This window comes from Carcharodon carcharias, chromosome 6 (assembly GCF_017639515.1).
Source record: "Carcharodon carcharias isolate sCarCar2 chromosome 6, sCarCar2.pri, whole genome shotgun sequence".
Taxonomy (NCBI): Eukaryota; Metazoa; Chordata; class Chondrichthyes; order Lamniformes; family Lamnidae; genus Carcharodon; species Carcharodon carcharias.
In genome coordinates, this window is record NC_054472.1 from 187,272,809 (window position 1) to 187,289,289 (window position 16,481).

At 43.5% G+C, this 16,481-nt stretch overlaps 1 protein-coding gene across 1 annotated transcript in view; it reads right to left on the reverse strand.

Annotated features, from left to right (window-relative positions):
• Positions 1 to 16,481, reverse strand: part of LOC121278865 (transcription initiation factor TFIID subunit 4-like) — a 164,133-nt gene that overhangs the window by 74,233 nt on the left and 73,419 nt on the right. Inside the window, exon 11 of the mRNA XM_041189322.1 lies at positions 2,261 to 2,391. Coding sequence (XP_041045256.1) covers positions 2,261 to 2,391 — 131 coding nt within the window. The remainder of the gene's footprint in view (positions 1 to 2,260; positions 2,392 to 16,481) is intronic.

Sequence of the window (16,481 nt, forward strand, 5' to 3'; positions counted from 1 at the left end):
CTCGATAGGGTGGACACAGAATTTGTTTGCGCCTGTCGGGGAATCTAAAATACGGGGCACAGTGGCTCTCTCAACTTGAAAAAGCCCCACTTTATGCCCAATCTGTTTTCTATCCATTAACCAATCCTCTATCTACGCTAATATATTACCCCAAAGTGGCTCTGAAGACAACTCATACGGGCTCAAAACGTCAGGTGCTGCTAGACCTGCTGAGTATTCTCTCAGAATTTTCTGTTTTCCTCTGGGAGCAGAGTCTCAGGATAAGGGGCAGATCATTTAGGACTGAGATGAAGAGAACTGACTTCACTCAAAGAATTATGAATCTTTGGAAGTCTATCCCGGAGGGTCGTGGATGCTCCATCATACATTTAAGACTGGGATAAACAGATTTTTGGTCTCTCAGGGAATTAAGGGATATGGGGAGCGGGAGGAAAAATGGAGTTGAAGCCCAAGATCAGCTATGATCGTATTGAATGGGGGAGCAGGCTCGATGGGCCGTGTGGTCTATTCCTGCTCCCAAGTGTTCCAGTGAGACTCAAATAACGTCAGTTCACATGTTAAAGACATGCTGGAAGAATTGAAAAACCACCAGGATGAATGTGACCATCTCAAAGGAAAAAAATTCACCACTGGTGTCACATAGGATACCAAAAGGCAATATTCCAGTTTACAGACAAGCCTCAAATCCCTCTCTAAAATTTACAATTCGCAATTTAGTTTTCAAATTGCTCCATGGCCTTTCTCCCTTCCTATCTCCAACCTGCACCACCCCAACACCCTCCAAAATCTGTGTTCCTCAATTTCCGGCCTCATGCACATCACCCAATTTTCATCACTGCACCTTCAGTTGCCTGGGCCCATAATTTTGGAATTCCCTCCCTAAACCTTACCACTCATCTTCTCCTTAGACCTTGCCTGACCTGTCCTAATGGCTTACACAGCTCTGTGAAATTGTTTTTGATAAGCACTCGTGGAGAATTACTAATACTCAAAATAAAAGTGGAAACCTTAAGCACACGCGGCTTTCTTCAGGCTCAGGTGATGCCAGGAGCCTGTAGCTGCCCGGGAAGCTGAGCTGGGTTGAGCCGTCACCCGGTGGCAAAGAAATCCCATTCTCCAAACAGCATCTGGGACTAGGTTTCCCTGACCAAATTAAGACGTAACGATAAGCAGATAGCAAAGAAAGCAAGGTAGAGATTTATAAACAAATCAAGATGAACTACTTGAAATCAAATCATAGAACGATAAAGCACAGGAGGTCATTCAGCCCAGTGTGCCTGTGCTGGCTCTTTGAAAGAGCTAATTAGTCCCACTCCCCTGTTCTAGACCTCAAGCCTGCAAATTTCCTTTCAATCGTTTATCAAAATTATCCTTTCGATACTATTGATTCTGCTTTCACCGCCCTTTCAGGGAGTGCATTCTGAATCACAACAACATTTCGCTGTGTGAAAACTCTCTCGTTACATTTTGTGCTTTTGCCATTTACCTACTGTCCTCTGATTACCAAGCATTCAGCCACTGGAAACTGTTTCTCCTTACTTGTTCAACTCAAAACGCTTCATGATTTTGAACACCTGTATGAAATCTTGCCTTAACCTCCGCTGCTCTAAGGAGAACAAGCCCAACTTCTCCAGTCTCTCCATGTTACCTCAAAAGTTCCTCATCCCTGGTACCATTCCAGTCAATCCACTCTGCACCCTCTCCAAGGCCTTAAAGTGTGGTGCCCAGAATTAAAGGAGGACTTACATTTCTATTGTGCTTTACATGACTACCAATATCTCCAAGTGCTTTACAGTCAATGCAGTCACTGTTGCAATCTAGAAAACACCAGTTTGTGCACAAGCTCCCACAAACAGCAATGTAATAATGACCAGATAATCTGCTTTTGTGATGTGTTGATTGAAGGATAAACATTGGCCAGGACACTGGGAATAATACCCCAGCTCTTCTTTTACCATGGAATATTTTACATCCATTTCAGCAGGCAGATGGAGGTCTCAGTTCAACATCTCAACCAAAAGACACTCTCAGCTGACAGTGCAGCACTCCCTCAGCACTGCACTGGAATGCCAACCTACATTTTTGCACACTTTCCAAATTCTTCAGGCGGGGTCTAATCGGTGATCTGTAAATGTTTTGTATAATTGACTAGCATTTGCACTCTGCACTCTTATTTATAAAGCCATGGATCCCTTATGCAAATTCTCAGTAGATGCTTAAGTGGGCTCTTTACCATCGATACAAACATAAGATGGCAAACCTTGTATGTCGCCATCCGATGCTGTGCAATTACAGTGAGCTTTTCCACGAGTTCCCGTAAATGCTCTTGCGTTGCGTGAGATATGGTGCTCAACACGTCAGAATTCACCTCTGTCACACCGTGTTTCTTCCCTGCAGGAGGAGGAGGAGCAATGCGTCATTTATTACTGCACGACTCAAAGCAAAACCCCAGCATTAACTTCCCTTCAAGCCCTGGTTCCTTGGAAAATGGCAAACTCAACGCCTCCTATTATTAACAACTTACATTCATAAGGAAACAGAAAACGCTGGTAAAACTCAGCAGGTCTGGCAACATCTGTGGAGAGAGAAAAACAGAGTTAACATTTCGAGCCCAATATGACTCTTCTTTGGAAACGTTAACTGTGTCTCTCCCCTCAGATGCTGCCAAACCCACTGAGTTTTTCCAACACTTTTTATTTCAGATCTCCAGCATCCGCATTATTTTGGTTTTACACTGCATTTATATAGCATCTTTTAACTTGTTAAGATGTCCCAAGATGCTTCATGGGAGCGACTATCAAGCAAAATTTGACACCGATTCCCCCATAAGGAGCTACGAGGACAGATGACCAAAGACTTGGTCAAAGAGGTTGGTTTTATGGAGCATCTTAAAGAAGGGGAGAGGAGGTAGAGGTGTGGAGAGGTTTAGGGAGGAAACGCCAGAGTTTAGCGCTAAGGCAATCGAAGGTTCTGCCGCCAATGGTGCTGTGATTTTAATCAGGGATGCACAAAAAGCACAGTTCTCCTGAAAATGAGAATCATAAAATGCTATGCCCTGATACAAAAAGTATGTCATTGATTGAAAGGGCAGAGGATCAGGATTCTTATAACGATACAGCTTCAAATAACTATTCATCTCACAACCAAAAAGCTGGCTCTAAGCACTGGGAAATATACATATTTTATTTTGCCTTAAGCACTCTATTTCGAGGTCACTTGGAAGGCGAGTATGGTATTAAAATGATCACAAGAGGAAAAGCATAGCTTGGGTGGAAATGGGTAAAGAGAGCATCAGAAACAAGTATTTATTTAAAATGGTTGCAACTAATTTTTTTTTATATATAATACACAGAAACACACCCCATGTTACCAACATTGAGATGAAATGTTTAAAAAACAATTAAAAAGCAAAAAACTGTTCCTGAAACAGGAATTACCTCAGACAATTTATTTCTAAAGTATGGGGTTTTAGCTTAGTGGAATAAATTGACAAGATGACAAAAACAGCAAAAATAAAAAGATATCACAGTGGGCATTTTAGCTCTGGCACCATGCGGCTGACCTCATGTTAAAAGTTATTTTTAGCCCTATTTACTGTTGTGGAAGCTGGTTTATTTACAGCAACAACTTGTGTTTATATAGTTTTCTTAATGTCTTAAAACATTCCAAGGCGCTTCACAGAAGCGTTAGCAAACAGAATTTGACACGAAGCCATTTGAGGAGATATTAGGATGGGTCATCAAAAGCTTAGTCTAAGAGGTAACTTTGAGGGGGAATTTTAAAGGATGAGAGAGAGAGACAAGAGCCAGAGAGGCTTAGAAAGGGAATAACAGAGCTAAAGGCCTTGGCAGCTTAAGGCACGACTGCCATCAGTGGAGCGATTAAAAACAGCGATGCACAGAAGACCAGAATTGGAGGAATGCAGAGATCTCGGAGGGCGGTAGGGCTGGTGAAGGTTACATAGATAGGGAGGGACAAAGTGATGGAGGGAGCTGGGAATGAGGATGAGAATTTTTTATCAAGTAAGTACTGCCAGACTAGGAGCCAATGTGTGTCAGTGAGCATGGGGTATAGGGTGAGTGGGACTTGGTGCTAGTTAGAATATGGGCAGCAGAGTTTTAGATGAGCTCAAATTACAGAAAGCTGCTACAGGATAACATAGATTGAGACCTGAACCTGGATATTGAAGGGTATGTGACATTTAGGAAAGAAAAGAAGTTAGGAAAAGGTGGAAGGGTAGTTCTGTTAATTCATGATGCTATTAGCATGAGAGAGAGGGATGACCTAAGTTTTGGAAACCAGGATGTAAGAGCAGTTTGGGTTGAGATGAGGAATGATAAAGGCAAGAAGCCACTTGTGGGAATGGTGCACAGGCCCCCTAATTGTAACTACCCAACAGGACAGAGTATAAAAGAGATAAAGGGAGCTTGCCAGAAAGGTATAGCAATAATCATGGAACATTTTAATCGACATGTAGGCTGGAAAAATCAGATAGACAAAGATGAGGACTTCATGGAATGTTTTAAGATAGTTTCTGAGAACAGCACGTTCTGGAGCCAACCAGAGAGCAGGCCTGGTAATGAGCAATGAGATGGGATTAATTGATAATCTCTTAATGAAGGCACCCCTAGTTAGCAGTGATCATAATATGATTGAATTTTACATTCATTTTGAGGAAGAAATGAGTGCTTCCAAGACTACTATTTTAAACTTATATAAGGGCAATTATGAGGGCATGAAAGTAGAGCTAACTAAACTGAACTGGCAAATGAGGTTACGGGATAAGTCGACAGAAGTTCAGTGACAGACATTTAAAGGGATATTTCAGAATACACGGAACATTTATATTCCAATGAGAAAGGAAAATTCCAAGGGAAGGGCCCACCATCCATGGTTAACAAAAAAAGTTAAAGACAGTACCAAACTTAAAAGAAAAAGCATATAATTACGCAAAGATGGGTGGCAGGTCAGAGGAGAGTGAGAGGAGGACAACCCTGGGACAGGCAGTCAGCAGCGACCTAGAAGATACAGTCTATTGAGAGGATCTATCATCTAGACTATACTCAAGTAGGAGCAAGGGAAAAATAAAAGCAAGGGTCCATATTCTATTTAGTTAAGATATGTCTGGGGAGCTCAGTCCAAAACCTTGCACATCCTGAGCTATGTGGGAAATCCTAGACACTCCTGGCAGTCTGAATGACTGTGTGCAGGAGGCTACTTGAGCTCCCGGTTTCGGAGCTTAAGTGGCAGCTGGGATCTCTACAGTGCATTCACGAAGCTGAAAAGTTCATGGACAGCATGTTTCAGGACGTGGTCACCCCGCAGCTTAAGGAAGTGCAAGCAGAGGGGGAATGGGTGACTGCCAGACTGAAGGGGACCAGGCAGGTAGTGAGGGAATCTCCTGAGTGTATCTCACTCACAAACCGTTTCTTGGCCTTGGAAAACGGTGAGATGACGATTTTCTGTTGAGGCCTACCAGAACAAAGGCCATGGCACTGTGGGTGGTCCAGCTGCTCAGGGCGGGAAATGTGGAAGGGCAATAGTGGTAGGGGATTCGTTAGTGAAGGGAGTAGACAGGCGCTTCTGCAGCCATAGGCATGGCTCCAGGATGGTATATTTCCTCCCGGGTGCCAGGGTCAAGGATGTTATGGAACGGCTGCAGAACGTTCTGAAAGGGGAGGGCAAACAGCCAGAGGTCGTGATCCATGTTGGGTCCAATGGCATAGGAAGAAAGAGAAATGAGGTCCTGCAAGCAGACTTTGGGGAGTTAGGCAGGAAATTGAAAAGCAGAGCTTCAAAGGTAGTAATCTCCGGATTATTCCCGACGCCACACAGTAGTGAGTATAGGAACAGAAGGATAGAATGCATGGCTAGAGAGATGGTGCAGGAGGGAGGGCTTTAGATTCCTGGGGCATTGGGACTGTTTCTGGGGGAGGGTGGGACCTGTACAAGTTGGACAGGTTACATCTGAACAGGAATTGGACCAACATTCTTGCGGGGAGGTTTGCATGTTGGGGCGGATTTAAACTAAATTGGCAGGGAGATGGGATCGTGAAAAGTAGTTCAGAGGGGAGAGAAGCTGAGATGGAATTAGAAGTTAAAACACTAGTAAGTGGGTCTGGCGGGCAGAGGAAACATAGGCTAGATAAGAAAGTGAGTTCGGCAAGGCTAAATGGAACAAATTTTAATATGCAAGGTGCCTGAGGAGAAAGACAGGTGTGCTGAGGGCACAGATAGGCATGTTGGTGTATGATATCATAGCTATGACCAACACTTGGCTAAAAGGGCAGGATTGGCAGCTCAATATTCCTGGTTATTCAGATGATATAGAGTGGGACAGAAGAGGCAGCCCAACCAAAGGAGGGGGGCAGTTCAGGACCTAATATTCAGAAATGAGCCTGGGCAGGTGGAAGGTGTATCAGTAGGGAAGCATTTTGGAGATAGTGAACACAACTTAGTTAGATTTAGGATAGTTATGGAAAAGGATAAGGTTGGGCCAGGAATAAAAGTTCTAAACTGTGGAAAGGCTAATTTTACTAAAATGAGATATGATTTGGCTCAACTGGACTGGGAGCAGCTACTTGCAGATGAAACTGTCTCAGAGCAGTGGGAGGCATTCAAGGAGGAAAGAGCTCGAGTACAGGGCAAATATGTTCCCGTAAAGACAAAGAAGGGAACCAAGTCCAGAGAACCCTGGATGTCAAGGGACACAAAGATTAGGATTAAGTAAAAAAGAGAAGCTTATGGCAGATTCCGAGGGCTCAATATGCCAAAATCCTTAGAGGAGTATAAAAAGTGCAGAGGGGAACTTAAAAAGGAAATTAGGAAAGCTAAGAGAGTGCATGAGAAAGCATTGGTGGGTAGAATAAAGGAAAACCCAAAGGGTTTATTTAAATATATACAGAGCAAGAGAATAACTAGGGAAAGAATAGGGCCAATTAAGGACCATAAAGGTAATTGGTGTGTGGAGCCAGAAGACATGGGTGCAGTCTCAATGAATATTTTGCGTCGGTCTACACAATGGAAAAGAATGACATCAGGATGGAGGAGTGTGAAATATTAGAGGAGATTAGCATGGAGAGGAGGTACTAGCGGGTTTATTGGTCTCAAAAGTGGATAAATCCACAGGCCTGGGTGAGATGTATCCTAGGCTGTTGAGGGAGGCAAAGAAAGAGATATTAGGGGCCCTGCCAGTAACTTTCAATTCCTCTCTGCCCACAGGTGAGGTGCCAGAGGATTGGAGGACTGCTAACCTTGCCCCATTACTAAAAAACGAGAGGAAGGGACAGTCCAGGAAACTACAGATCAGTCAATCTAACCTTGGTCGTGGGGAAGTTACTAGAAAGAATTCTGAGGGACTTGTTAAGGGAAGGTTGTGTTTGACAAAATTGATCGAACTTTTTGAGGAGGTGACCATGACTGTTGATGAGGGTAATGTGTTTGATGTGGACTACATGGACTTTAGCAAGGCTTTTGATAAGCTCCCTCATGGCAGACTGGTCAAGGAAGAAAAAGCCCATGAGATCCAAGGCAAAGTGGCATGTTGGACCAAAATTAGCTGAGAGGCAGGAAGCAGAGGGTGATGGTAGAGGGATGTTTCGGTGACTGGAAGTCTGTTTCCAGTGGGGATCCGCAGGGCTCAGTGCTGGGACCCTTGCTGTTTGTGGTGTACATAAATGACTTGGACTTAAATGTAGGGGGTATGATCAAGAAGTTTGCGAATGGCACGAAAATTGGTCGGGTGGTAAATAGTGAGGAGGATAGCTGTCAACTGCTGGAGGATATCAATTGGCTGGTCAGGTGGGCAGAGCAGTGGCAAATGGAACTCAACACGGAAAAGTGTGAGGTAATCACTTTGGGGAGGACTAACAAGGCAAGAGATTATACTATGAATGGCAGAGCCCTGGAAAGTACTAAAGATCAGAGGGACCTTGCTGTGCATATCCATAGATCCTAAAGGTAGCAGGGCAGGTAGGTAATGTGGTTAAGGTGGCATATGGGATACTTGCCTTTATTAGCCGAGACATAGAATACAAGGGCAGGGAGGCTATGCTGGAACTGCATAAAACGCTGGTTAGGCCACAACTGGAGTACTGTGTATTCTGGTCACCACATTATAGGAAGGATGTGATTGCACTGGAGAGGATGCAGAGGGGATTTCCTAAGATGCTGCCTGGTCTGGAGGGTCTGACCTACGTGGAAAGATTGGACAGGCTGGCATCGTTTTCCTTGGAGCAGCCAAGATTGAGAGGGGTCCTGATAGAGGATTATGAGGGGCATAGATAGGGTGGATAGGAAGGCACTTCATCCATTAGTAGAGGGATCAATAACCAGAGGGCATAGGTTTAAGGTAACAGGCAGTAGGCTAAGAGGGGCATTGAGGAGAAATTTTTTTCACCCAGAGCATGGTGGGAGTCTGGAACTCACTCGCCTGAAAGGGTGGTTGAGTCAGAAACTCTCGTAACATTTAAGAAATATTTAGAAATTCGCTTGCGTTGCCATAGCCTCCAGGGGTATGTGCCAAACGCTGGAAAATATCAGTGTCGTCAGATCTTAGGTGACCGGCGTGGACACGATGGGTTGAACGGGCTCCTTCTGTGCTGTAGATGTCAATGAGTCAGAAGATTAGGTAGAATATAAAGAACAGCAAAGAGTGACAAAAACATTAACAAGGAGGGAAAAAATAGAGTATGAGAGAAAGCTAGCTAGTAATATAAAGACGGATAGTAAGGAGTTTCTATAGATATTTAAATAAGAAAAAAAGTTAAAGTCAGCTTTGGTCCTATAAAGTGCGCATCTGGGGAATTGATAATGGAAAGTAGAGAGATGGCAGACGAATTAAACAGGTATTTTGCTTCAGTCTTCACTGTAGAGGACAAAAGTAACATCCCAGAAATAGCTATAAATCAGGAAATGGAAGGAAGGGAGGAACTCAGGAAAATTACAATCACCACGGAAGAGGTATTGAACAAATTGTTGGGGCTGTGGGATGACAAATCCCCAGGTCTAGGTTCACTTCACCCTAAAGTCATGAAAGTGGCTAGAGGCAGAGTTGATGCATTTTCCAAAATTCCCTCGATTCAGGGAAGGTTCCATTAGATTGGAAAATAGCAAATATAACTCCTTTATTCAAAAAGGGAGGGAGACAGAAAGCAGGAAACTATAGGCCAGTTAGCCTAACATCTGTCATCAGAAAAATGTTAGGAGCTATTATTAAAGATGTTATAGCAGGGCACTTAGAAAAAGGCAACCAGACAGAGGCAACATGGTTCTGTAAAAGGAAAATCATGTTTAACCAATTTAATGGAGTTCTTTGAAGGAGTCACATGTGCTGTGGATAAAGGGGAATCGGTGGATGTGCTGTACTTAGATTTTCAGAAGGCATTTACATCAAAGGTTATTGCAGAAAATAAAAGCTCATGGTGTAAGGGGTAACATTGGCATGGATAGAAGATTGGCTAGCTAACAGGATGCAGCGGGATGGCATAAATAGGACTTTTTGTGGTTGGCAGGATGTGATGAATGGTGTGCCACAGGGATCAGTGCTGGGGCCTCAACTTTTTACAATTAAATAAATGACTTGGATGAAGGGGCCAAAGGAATGGTGGTTAAATTTGCTGATGACACAAAGATAGGTAGGAAAGTAAATTGTGAAGAGGACGTAAGTGACATAGATAGGTAAAGTGAGTGGGCAAAGATCTGACAAATGGAGTATAATGTGGGCAAATGTGAAATCATTCATTTTGGTAGAAAGAATAAAAAAGAAACTTATTACCTAAATGGTGAGAGATTGCAGAGTCAAGGATTCAGAGGGGTCTAGGTATCCTAGTGCACGAATCACAAAAGGTTAGTATGCAGGTAATTAGGAAAGCCAATAGAATGTTATCATTTATTGTGAGGTGAAATGATTACAAAAGAAGGGAGGTTATGCTTCAGTTGTACAGGGCATTGGTGGGACTGTTAGGAAAGAGAGTTATATTTGAATTTGTGGGTGTTAGGAATGAGTTTTAGCTTTAAAGTTTAAGTTTGATTTGTATTTCTGCATCTGTGGATTAAAAGAGGTCAAATGGAGTTTTAGTTAGGATCTATCAGGCTGGGTTCCATCTTGGGATCAGGCTTGTCCAGGGGTAATCTCGGCTGGGGATCATAACAGGGGCCACATCTGGAGTAGTGTACACAGTACTGGTCTCCTTATTTAAAGATAGATCTAAATGTGTTAGAAGCAGTTCAGAGAATATTTACTAGACTAATACCAGAAATGGGTGGGTTGTCCAATGAGGAAAGGCTGGACAGGTTAGGCTTGTATCCACTGAAATTTAGAAGAGTAAGGGGTGACTTGATTGAAACTTTTAAGATCCTGAGGGGTCTCGACAGGGTGGATGTGGAGAGGATGGTTCCTCTTGTGGGTGAATCTAGAACCAGGGGTCACTGTTTAAAAGTAAGGGGTCGCTCATTTAAGACAGAGAAGAGGAGAATTGTTTTCTCAGAGGGTTGTGAGTCTTTGGAATTTTCTTCCTCAAAAGGCAGTGGAAGCAGAGTCTTTGAATATTTTTAAGGTAGAGCTAAATAGATTCTTGATTAACAAAAGGGTGAAAGGTTATCTGGGGTAGCCAGGAATGTGGTGTTGAGGTTACATTCAGCAATGACCTTATTGAATGGCAGAGCAGGCTCGAGGGGCCGAAAGGCTTACTCCTGCTCCTAATTCGTATGCAGTACAAAGGGATATGGGTGTCCTTGTATATGAATCACAAAAAGTTAGAATGCAGGTACAGCAAGTAATTAGAAAGGTAAATGGAATGTTGTCCTTTATTCAAAGGGGACAGAGTATAAAAGCAGGGAAGTCTTGCTGCAACTGTACAGGGCATTGATGAGGCCACACTTGGAGTACTTTGTACAGTTTTGGTCTCCTTAAGGAAGGATATACTTGCAATAGAAGCAGTTCAGAGAAGGTTTACTAGGCTGATCCTGGGATGAATGGATTGTCTTATGAAGAAAGATTGAGCAGTTTGGGCCTATACTCTATGCAATTTAGAAGAATAAGAGGTGATCTAAAGATTCTGCGGGGACTTGACAAAGTAAATGCCGGGAGGATGCTTCCCCTCCTGGGGGAATCTAGAGCTAGGGGGAACGGTCTTAAAATAAGGGGTCTCCCTTTAAGACAGAGACGAGGAGGAATTTACTCTGATTAGTCTTTATAATCCTCTTCCCCAGTAAGCAGTGGAGGCTGGGTCATTAAATATATTCAAGGCTGAGTTAGACAGATTTTTGATCTACAAGGGGGTCGAGGGTTATAGGGGACAGGCAGGAAAGTGGAGGTGAGGCCAGAATCTGGTCATCCATGATCTTACTACATGAAGGAGAAAGCTTGAGGATCCAAATGGCTAATCCTGCTCCTATGGCTTCTGCTCTAATGTTTACTTTTTATATTGAGCACACAGCATTTAGGTGAGAGGCAGTCAATAGTAGAGGCGTGGGACCAATAGACAGAAGGTGAACCGGGCATGGGGCAGAATGTGGCTGGGAGGGGAGTAGAGCAAAAGGAAGCACTCATGTAACAGTAAAGGAGCTGGTGGGGTACAGAGAAAAAACTATTGCCTCTAGAAGCAAAGCCTAGAACAGGGGAACATAACCTTCAAATCAAAACTCAACCATGGAGGGGTGAAATCAGAAAGCATTTCTTCACACAAGATGGTAGCAGAAATGTGGAACTCTTCCCAAAAAAGCCCCTGAAGGCTTTTCTGCCATTCAATGACATCACAGCTGATCTGTTTCTAAGCTCCATAGTATTTTATGCTCTTATCCAGCAAAAATCTATCAAGTTATTAGAATTGATCATTAAGGAGGTTACAGTTGGGCACTTAGAAGAGCACAAGGCAATTGGGAAGAGTTAGCATGGTTTTGTGAAAGGAAAATCATTTTTAGCCAATTTATTGGAGGTTTTTTTTGAAGGAGTAACATGCGCAGTGAATAAAGGGGAGCCTGTAGATGTACTATACTTGGATTTCCAGAAGGCATTTGATAAGGTGCCACATCAAAGATTACTACAGAAAATAAAAGTGCATGGTGTTGTGGGTAACATATTATCATGGACAGGAGATTGGCTGGCTGGCAGAAAGCAGAGAGTATGCATAAATGGGTCTTTTCCTGATTGGCAGGGTGTGATTAGTGGCATCCCACAGGGAACTGTACTGGGGCCTCAACTTTTTACGATTTACATCAATTACTTAGATGAGGGGAGTGAAGACATGGTAGCTAAATTTGCAGATAACACAAAGATAGGTAGGAAAGTATGTTGTGAAGAGGACATGAGGAATTTGCAGATGGATATAGATAGGTTGAGTGAGTGGGCAAAGATCTGGCAAATGAAGTTTAATGTGCGAAAATGTGAAGTTGTTCACTTTGGCAGGAAGAACAAAAAAGCAGGGTGTCACTTAAATGGAGAACAGCTGCATAATTCTGAGGTGCTGAGGGATCTAGGTGATCTAGTAGATGAGTCACAAAAGGTTAGTATGCAGGTACAGCAAGTAATTAAGAAGGCTAATGAAATGCTGCCCTTTATTACAAGAGGGACTGAACATAGGAGTAAAGATGTTATGCTTCAGTTATACAAGGCGTTGGTGAGACCGCACTTCGAATGCTGTGTGCAGTTTTGGTCTTTTTATTTAAGGAAGGATGGAAATGCTTGGGAGGCAGTTCAGAGGAGGTTTACTAGATTGATACCTGGAATGAGTGGGTTGTCTTATAAGGAAAAGTTGGACAGACTGGGCTTGTTTCCACTGCAGTTTAGAAGAGTGAGGGGTGTTTTGATTGAAGTATACAAGATCCTGAACGGCCTTGACAAGGTGGACGTGGAAAGGATGTTTCCTCTTGTGGGTGAGTCCAGAACAAGGGGGCACTGTTTTAAAATTTGGGGTTACCCTTTTAGGACGGAGATGAGGAGAAATTTTTTCTCAAGAGGGTTGTGCGACTTTAGAATTCTGTATCTAGAAGGTGGAGGAGGCGGGGTTATTGAATATTTTTAAGGCAGAGGTAGATTAATTCCCTTGCCTAACAAGAATCTAAGGTTATCATGGTTAGATGGGAATGTGGAAGTCGAAACACAAGATGATCAGCCATGATCTTATTGAATGGCGAAGCAGGTTCGTGGGGCTACTTCTGTTCCTATTTCTTATGTTCTTGTATCTCAGATTTAGAATTATTTTGAGCCTCAGCATTTACTGCTTTCTGCGGGAGACAGTTGCACATTTCTACCACCCTTTTTGTGAAGAGCGTTTCCTAGCTTCACCCTCGAGTGGCCTGGTTCTGATTTTAAGACTACATCCCCTAATCCTAGACTCCCTGGCCAGCAAAGGTTCTTACCCTACCCCAGCAGTTTTAACTCAAAGACCTAAAAACTCAATTAAACCCACTGTTAGCCTTTCCTACTTCAGGGTGTGAAGGACATGAACAAAGGTGGGTTAGGGTTATGATACAGTCAGCAAGGATCTAACTGAATGTGGAACAGGCAGAAGGATCTGAACGGCCTCGTCCTGTTCCTGTGCTCTAACCAGCAGCTGAAGATTCGAGCACTCAACTCTGCTTTTCTCAGTCGCCAGGCAGACTGAAGATCTTGACAAAGTAGCAATTATGTCTTTGACATTGCTACATGATTAATTAGTCACTTGGTAGTACATAACTTGAGTTATTGATGAAAAGAGAGACATGCTGTCAGAGTTTTTGGTCTTGCACTCATCAGGACAGATGCAAGAATACCAAATTTCAAAGAGAGCAACAATTTATACTGCATGAGAAAAGTATACCGATTGGTTGGAAAGTTGATTGATTGGTCAAGGCATTGCCATGGAGAATATGTACAATATAATTCATACGCAATGATATATGATCAAGACGGGTAGCAGGAACTACCAAACTGAAGGAAGGAATAAATGAATGTAATATTGTATTTGTGCCATTGGAATTTGTTGGGAACTATCTTTGGGGTGTAGGCTCCTCTAGTATTACCAGCTATCTCTGGTAACTGTACAGGCCACTTCTACACTTGCTTCAATTTACACATTTAGTACAAATGTAATATTCACCTTAAACGTGTGGAACACAGATTCCTTGAGGAGCAAGGCATAGATTTGTTTAAGGGGAACCTGGATAAGCACAGGAGCAAGTAAAGAGAAGGAGGTGCTGATGGGGTGAGATGGAGGGGGATGGAAGGAAGGGGTGGAGCACGGAACCAAAAGCAAAATACTGTGGATGCTGAAAATCTGAAATTTAAGAAAAAAAATGCTGGAAACGCTCAGTAGGCCAGGCAGCACTGGTGGATAGGAGGGACAGAATTAAGGTTTCAGGTCAATGGCATTCCGTCAACACCGGCATTGACCAGATGGACTGAATAGCCTGTTTCTGTACTGCAAAATTCTATGTGGTACAATTGATAACCGACACAGGTGGGAAAACCAATGAGAAAAAGACAAACCATGAAAAAAAGAAAGGAAATAAGGCACATTAAAAATAAAATTGCTGCAGTGATAGATAAATGCTGATGGATTTCCCAGGATGCTGCTTATAAATTATTCAAGGCACAGCAAGGACAAGAATGTTATGCTTTGTGATGCATAATGCATTATCCTGCTGCTAAGAAGCTTAAAGGTTCGAAGAAGAACCTTTAGGACTACAGGTTCAATTGTCAGTTAAGTGAAAGCTGGGCAAGCTCACAGTTCAATTGGGCCAAAATCCTTGCTTTGATTTTTTTTTTTAAGTTTGATTGGCAGGGTCAATGATGAGGTTGCAGATATTCAAACTCTGGTATATTCTGTTACAAAGGTAACGCGGGAGAAAAGGGAGTGGATGGAAGTTTAGATCCCTTCCCCAAACCCTGTAAGCACAAGAGATTTACAATAAAAGGCCTCCTGTAGCCAGGCGACCTGCGGGTGGGTGACTGGCAGAATAAGGTCAGATGGGCCTGCAGACCAGCTGAGTGCATCGGGGCCCAAAAGGGCACAATCAGGTAGCGGAGAGATCGTGAGGTCAAGGTGGTTAAAATAGGAGGATGCGAGCAGAGGGGGGAAAGAAAAGGAACGCCACTGGGTGTGAGGTTGGGTCTAAGGTCAATGGAGGAAGATAATGGGAAACAGAGTGCTCCCGAAAATTTGAGGGTAACTGTGCGTTAAAAAATGAGAAACATTTTAACAGAGTGTTTCTGTCCCATTTTACCGTACACAGACCAGGGCTCCCCATCAGTAAGAAGTCCCAGAAGCACACCCCATCCCTGAAATTGCTGCACTATGGCTTGAACTTGCTCAGAATTTCTCCCCAGATCATTGCACTCTGCATGGAAAGTTTTCCTTTACTTCCACTTATTACACATGCATGCATGCTCTGTTTCTAAATTCTGATCTCCCAGCAGACGCGCCATGAGAACACAGTCCAGCAGCCAGCAAGCTGAGAACGCCAAGAGAGTGTTTTCCCTAGTGGGCGAGTCTAGAACTAGGGGCCAGAGTTTCAAATTAAGTGGTTTCCATTTAAGACAGAGGTGAGCAGGATTTTCTTCTCAGAGAGTAGTCAGTCTTTGGAATGCTCCCCCCATCCACAAACAGTGGAGGCTGGGTGATTGAATATATTCAAGGCTGAGTTGGACAGATTTTTAATTGACAAGGGAATCAAAGGGGAGGAAGAGAGGCCGGAAAGTGGAATTGAGATCATAGATCGGCCATGATCTCACTGAAGAGTGGAGCACGTTTGATGGGCCAAAAGGCTTATTCCTGCTCCTAATACTTATGTTCTTACAATGTCCCCAGGTCAAAACCTCTTATTTGGGGAAATGTCCTGGCACCTCTGGAGACCTGGGGTTTGGAGTGACCAAAGCAGAAATTTACAGCACAGAAACGGTCCATTTGGGTCAATTGGTTTATCATCTATGTGAGCCTCATCCAACTACTGGAGTGTCCCCAATGGACAGCCTCTTCCCCAGCAATCCTAAGTATTACGGAGTGGTGGGGGAGCAGGTGGAGAAACAAAAGACGGATGTCAAAGTCCCACTCAGAGGTCCTCTGATTACTCCTCCACACTGCAGGTGACCAAACACACAGCCCGTGCTGAGGGAATGCAGTGACTTAGGAGAAATGAAGAGGGGCTGGAAACTCTGGCAGACGGCATAACCAACAAGAATTATTGACTATCGGAGATGGTCCAGTTTGGCATGCAACGTAAACCTACCGGTGCACACAAGGCCTGCTTATCCACCAACAAAAAAACGGCAAAGAGCGTCATAGCTAAAAAAGGATAGCTTCACTCCACTTGGTCAAGCCTGAAGAGTTAAATAACAGCGATGAATTGATTTTATTTTGGCCGGTGGCTCAGGACGTACCAAGGAAGTTGGGGAAAATCTGCTGCTCCTCAGGCAGTTTATTAGTGTGAACGAATTACACACAGACAAACCACCCTCCCAGCAACAAGCTACACGCCTTTCAGTCAACGGAAGCAACACTCGG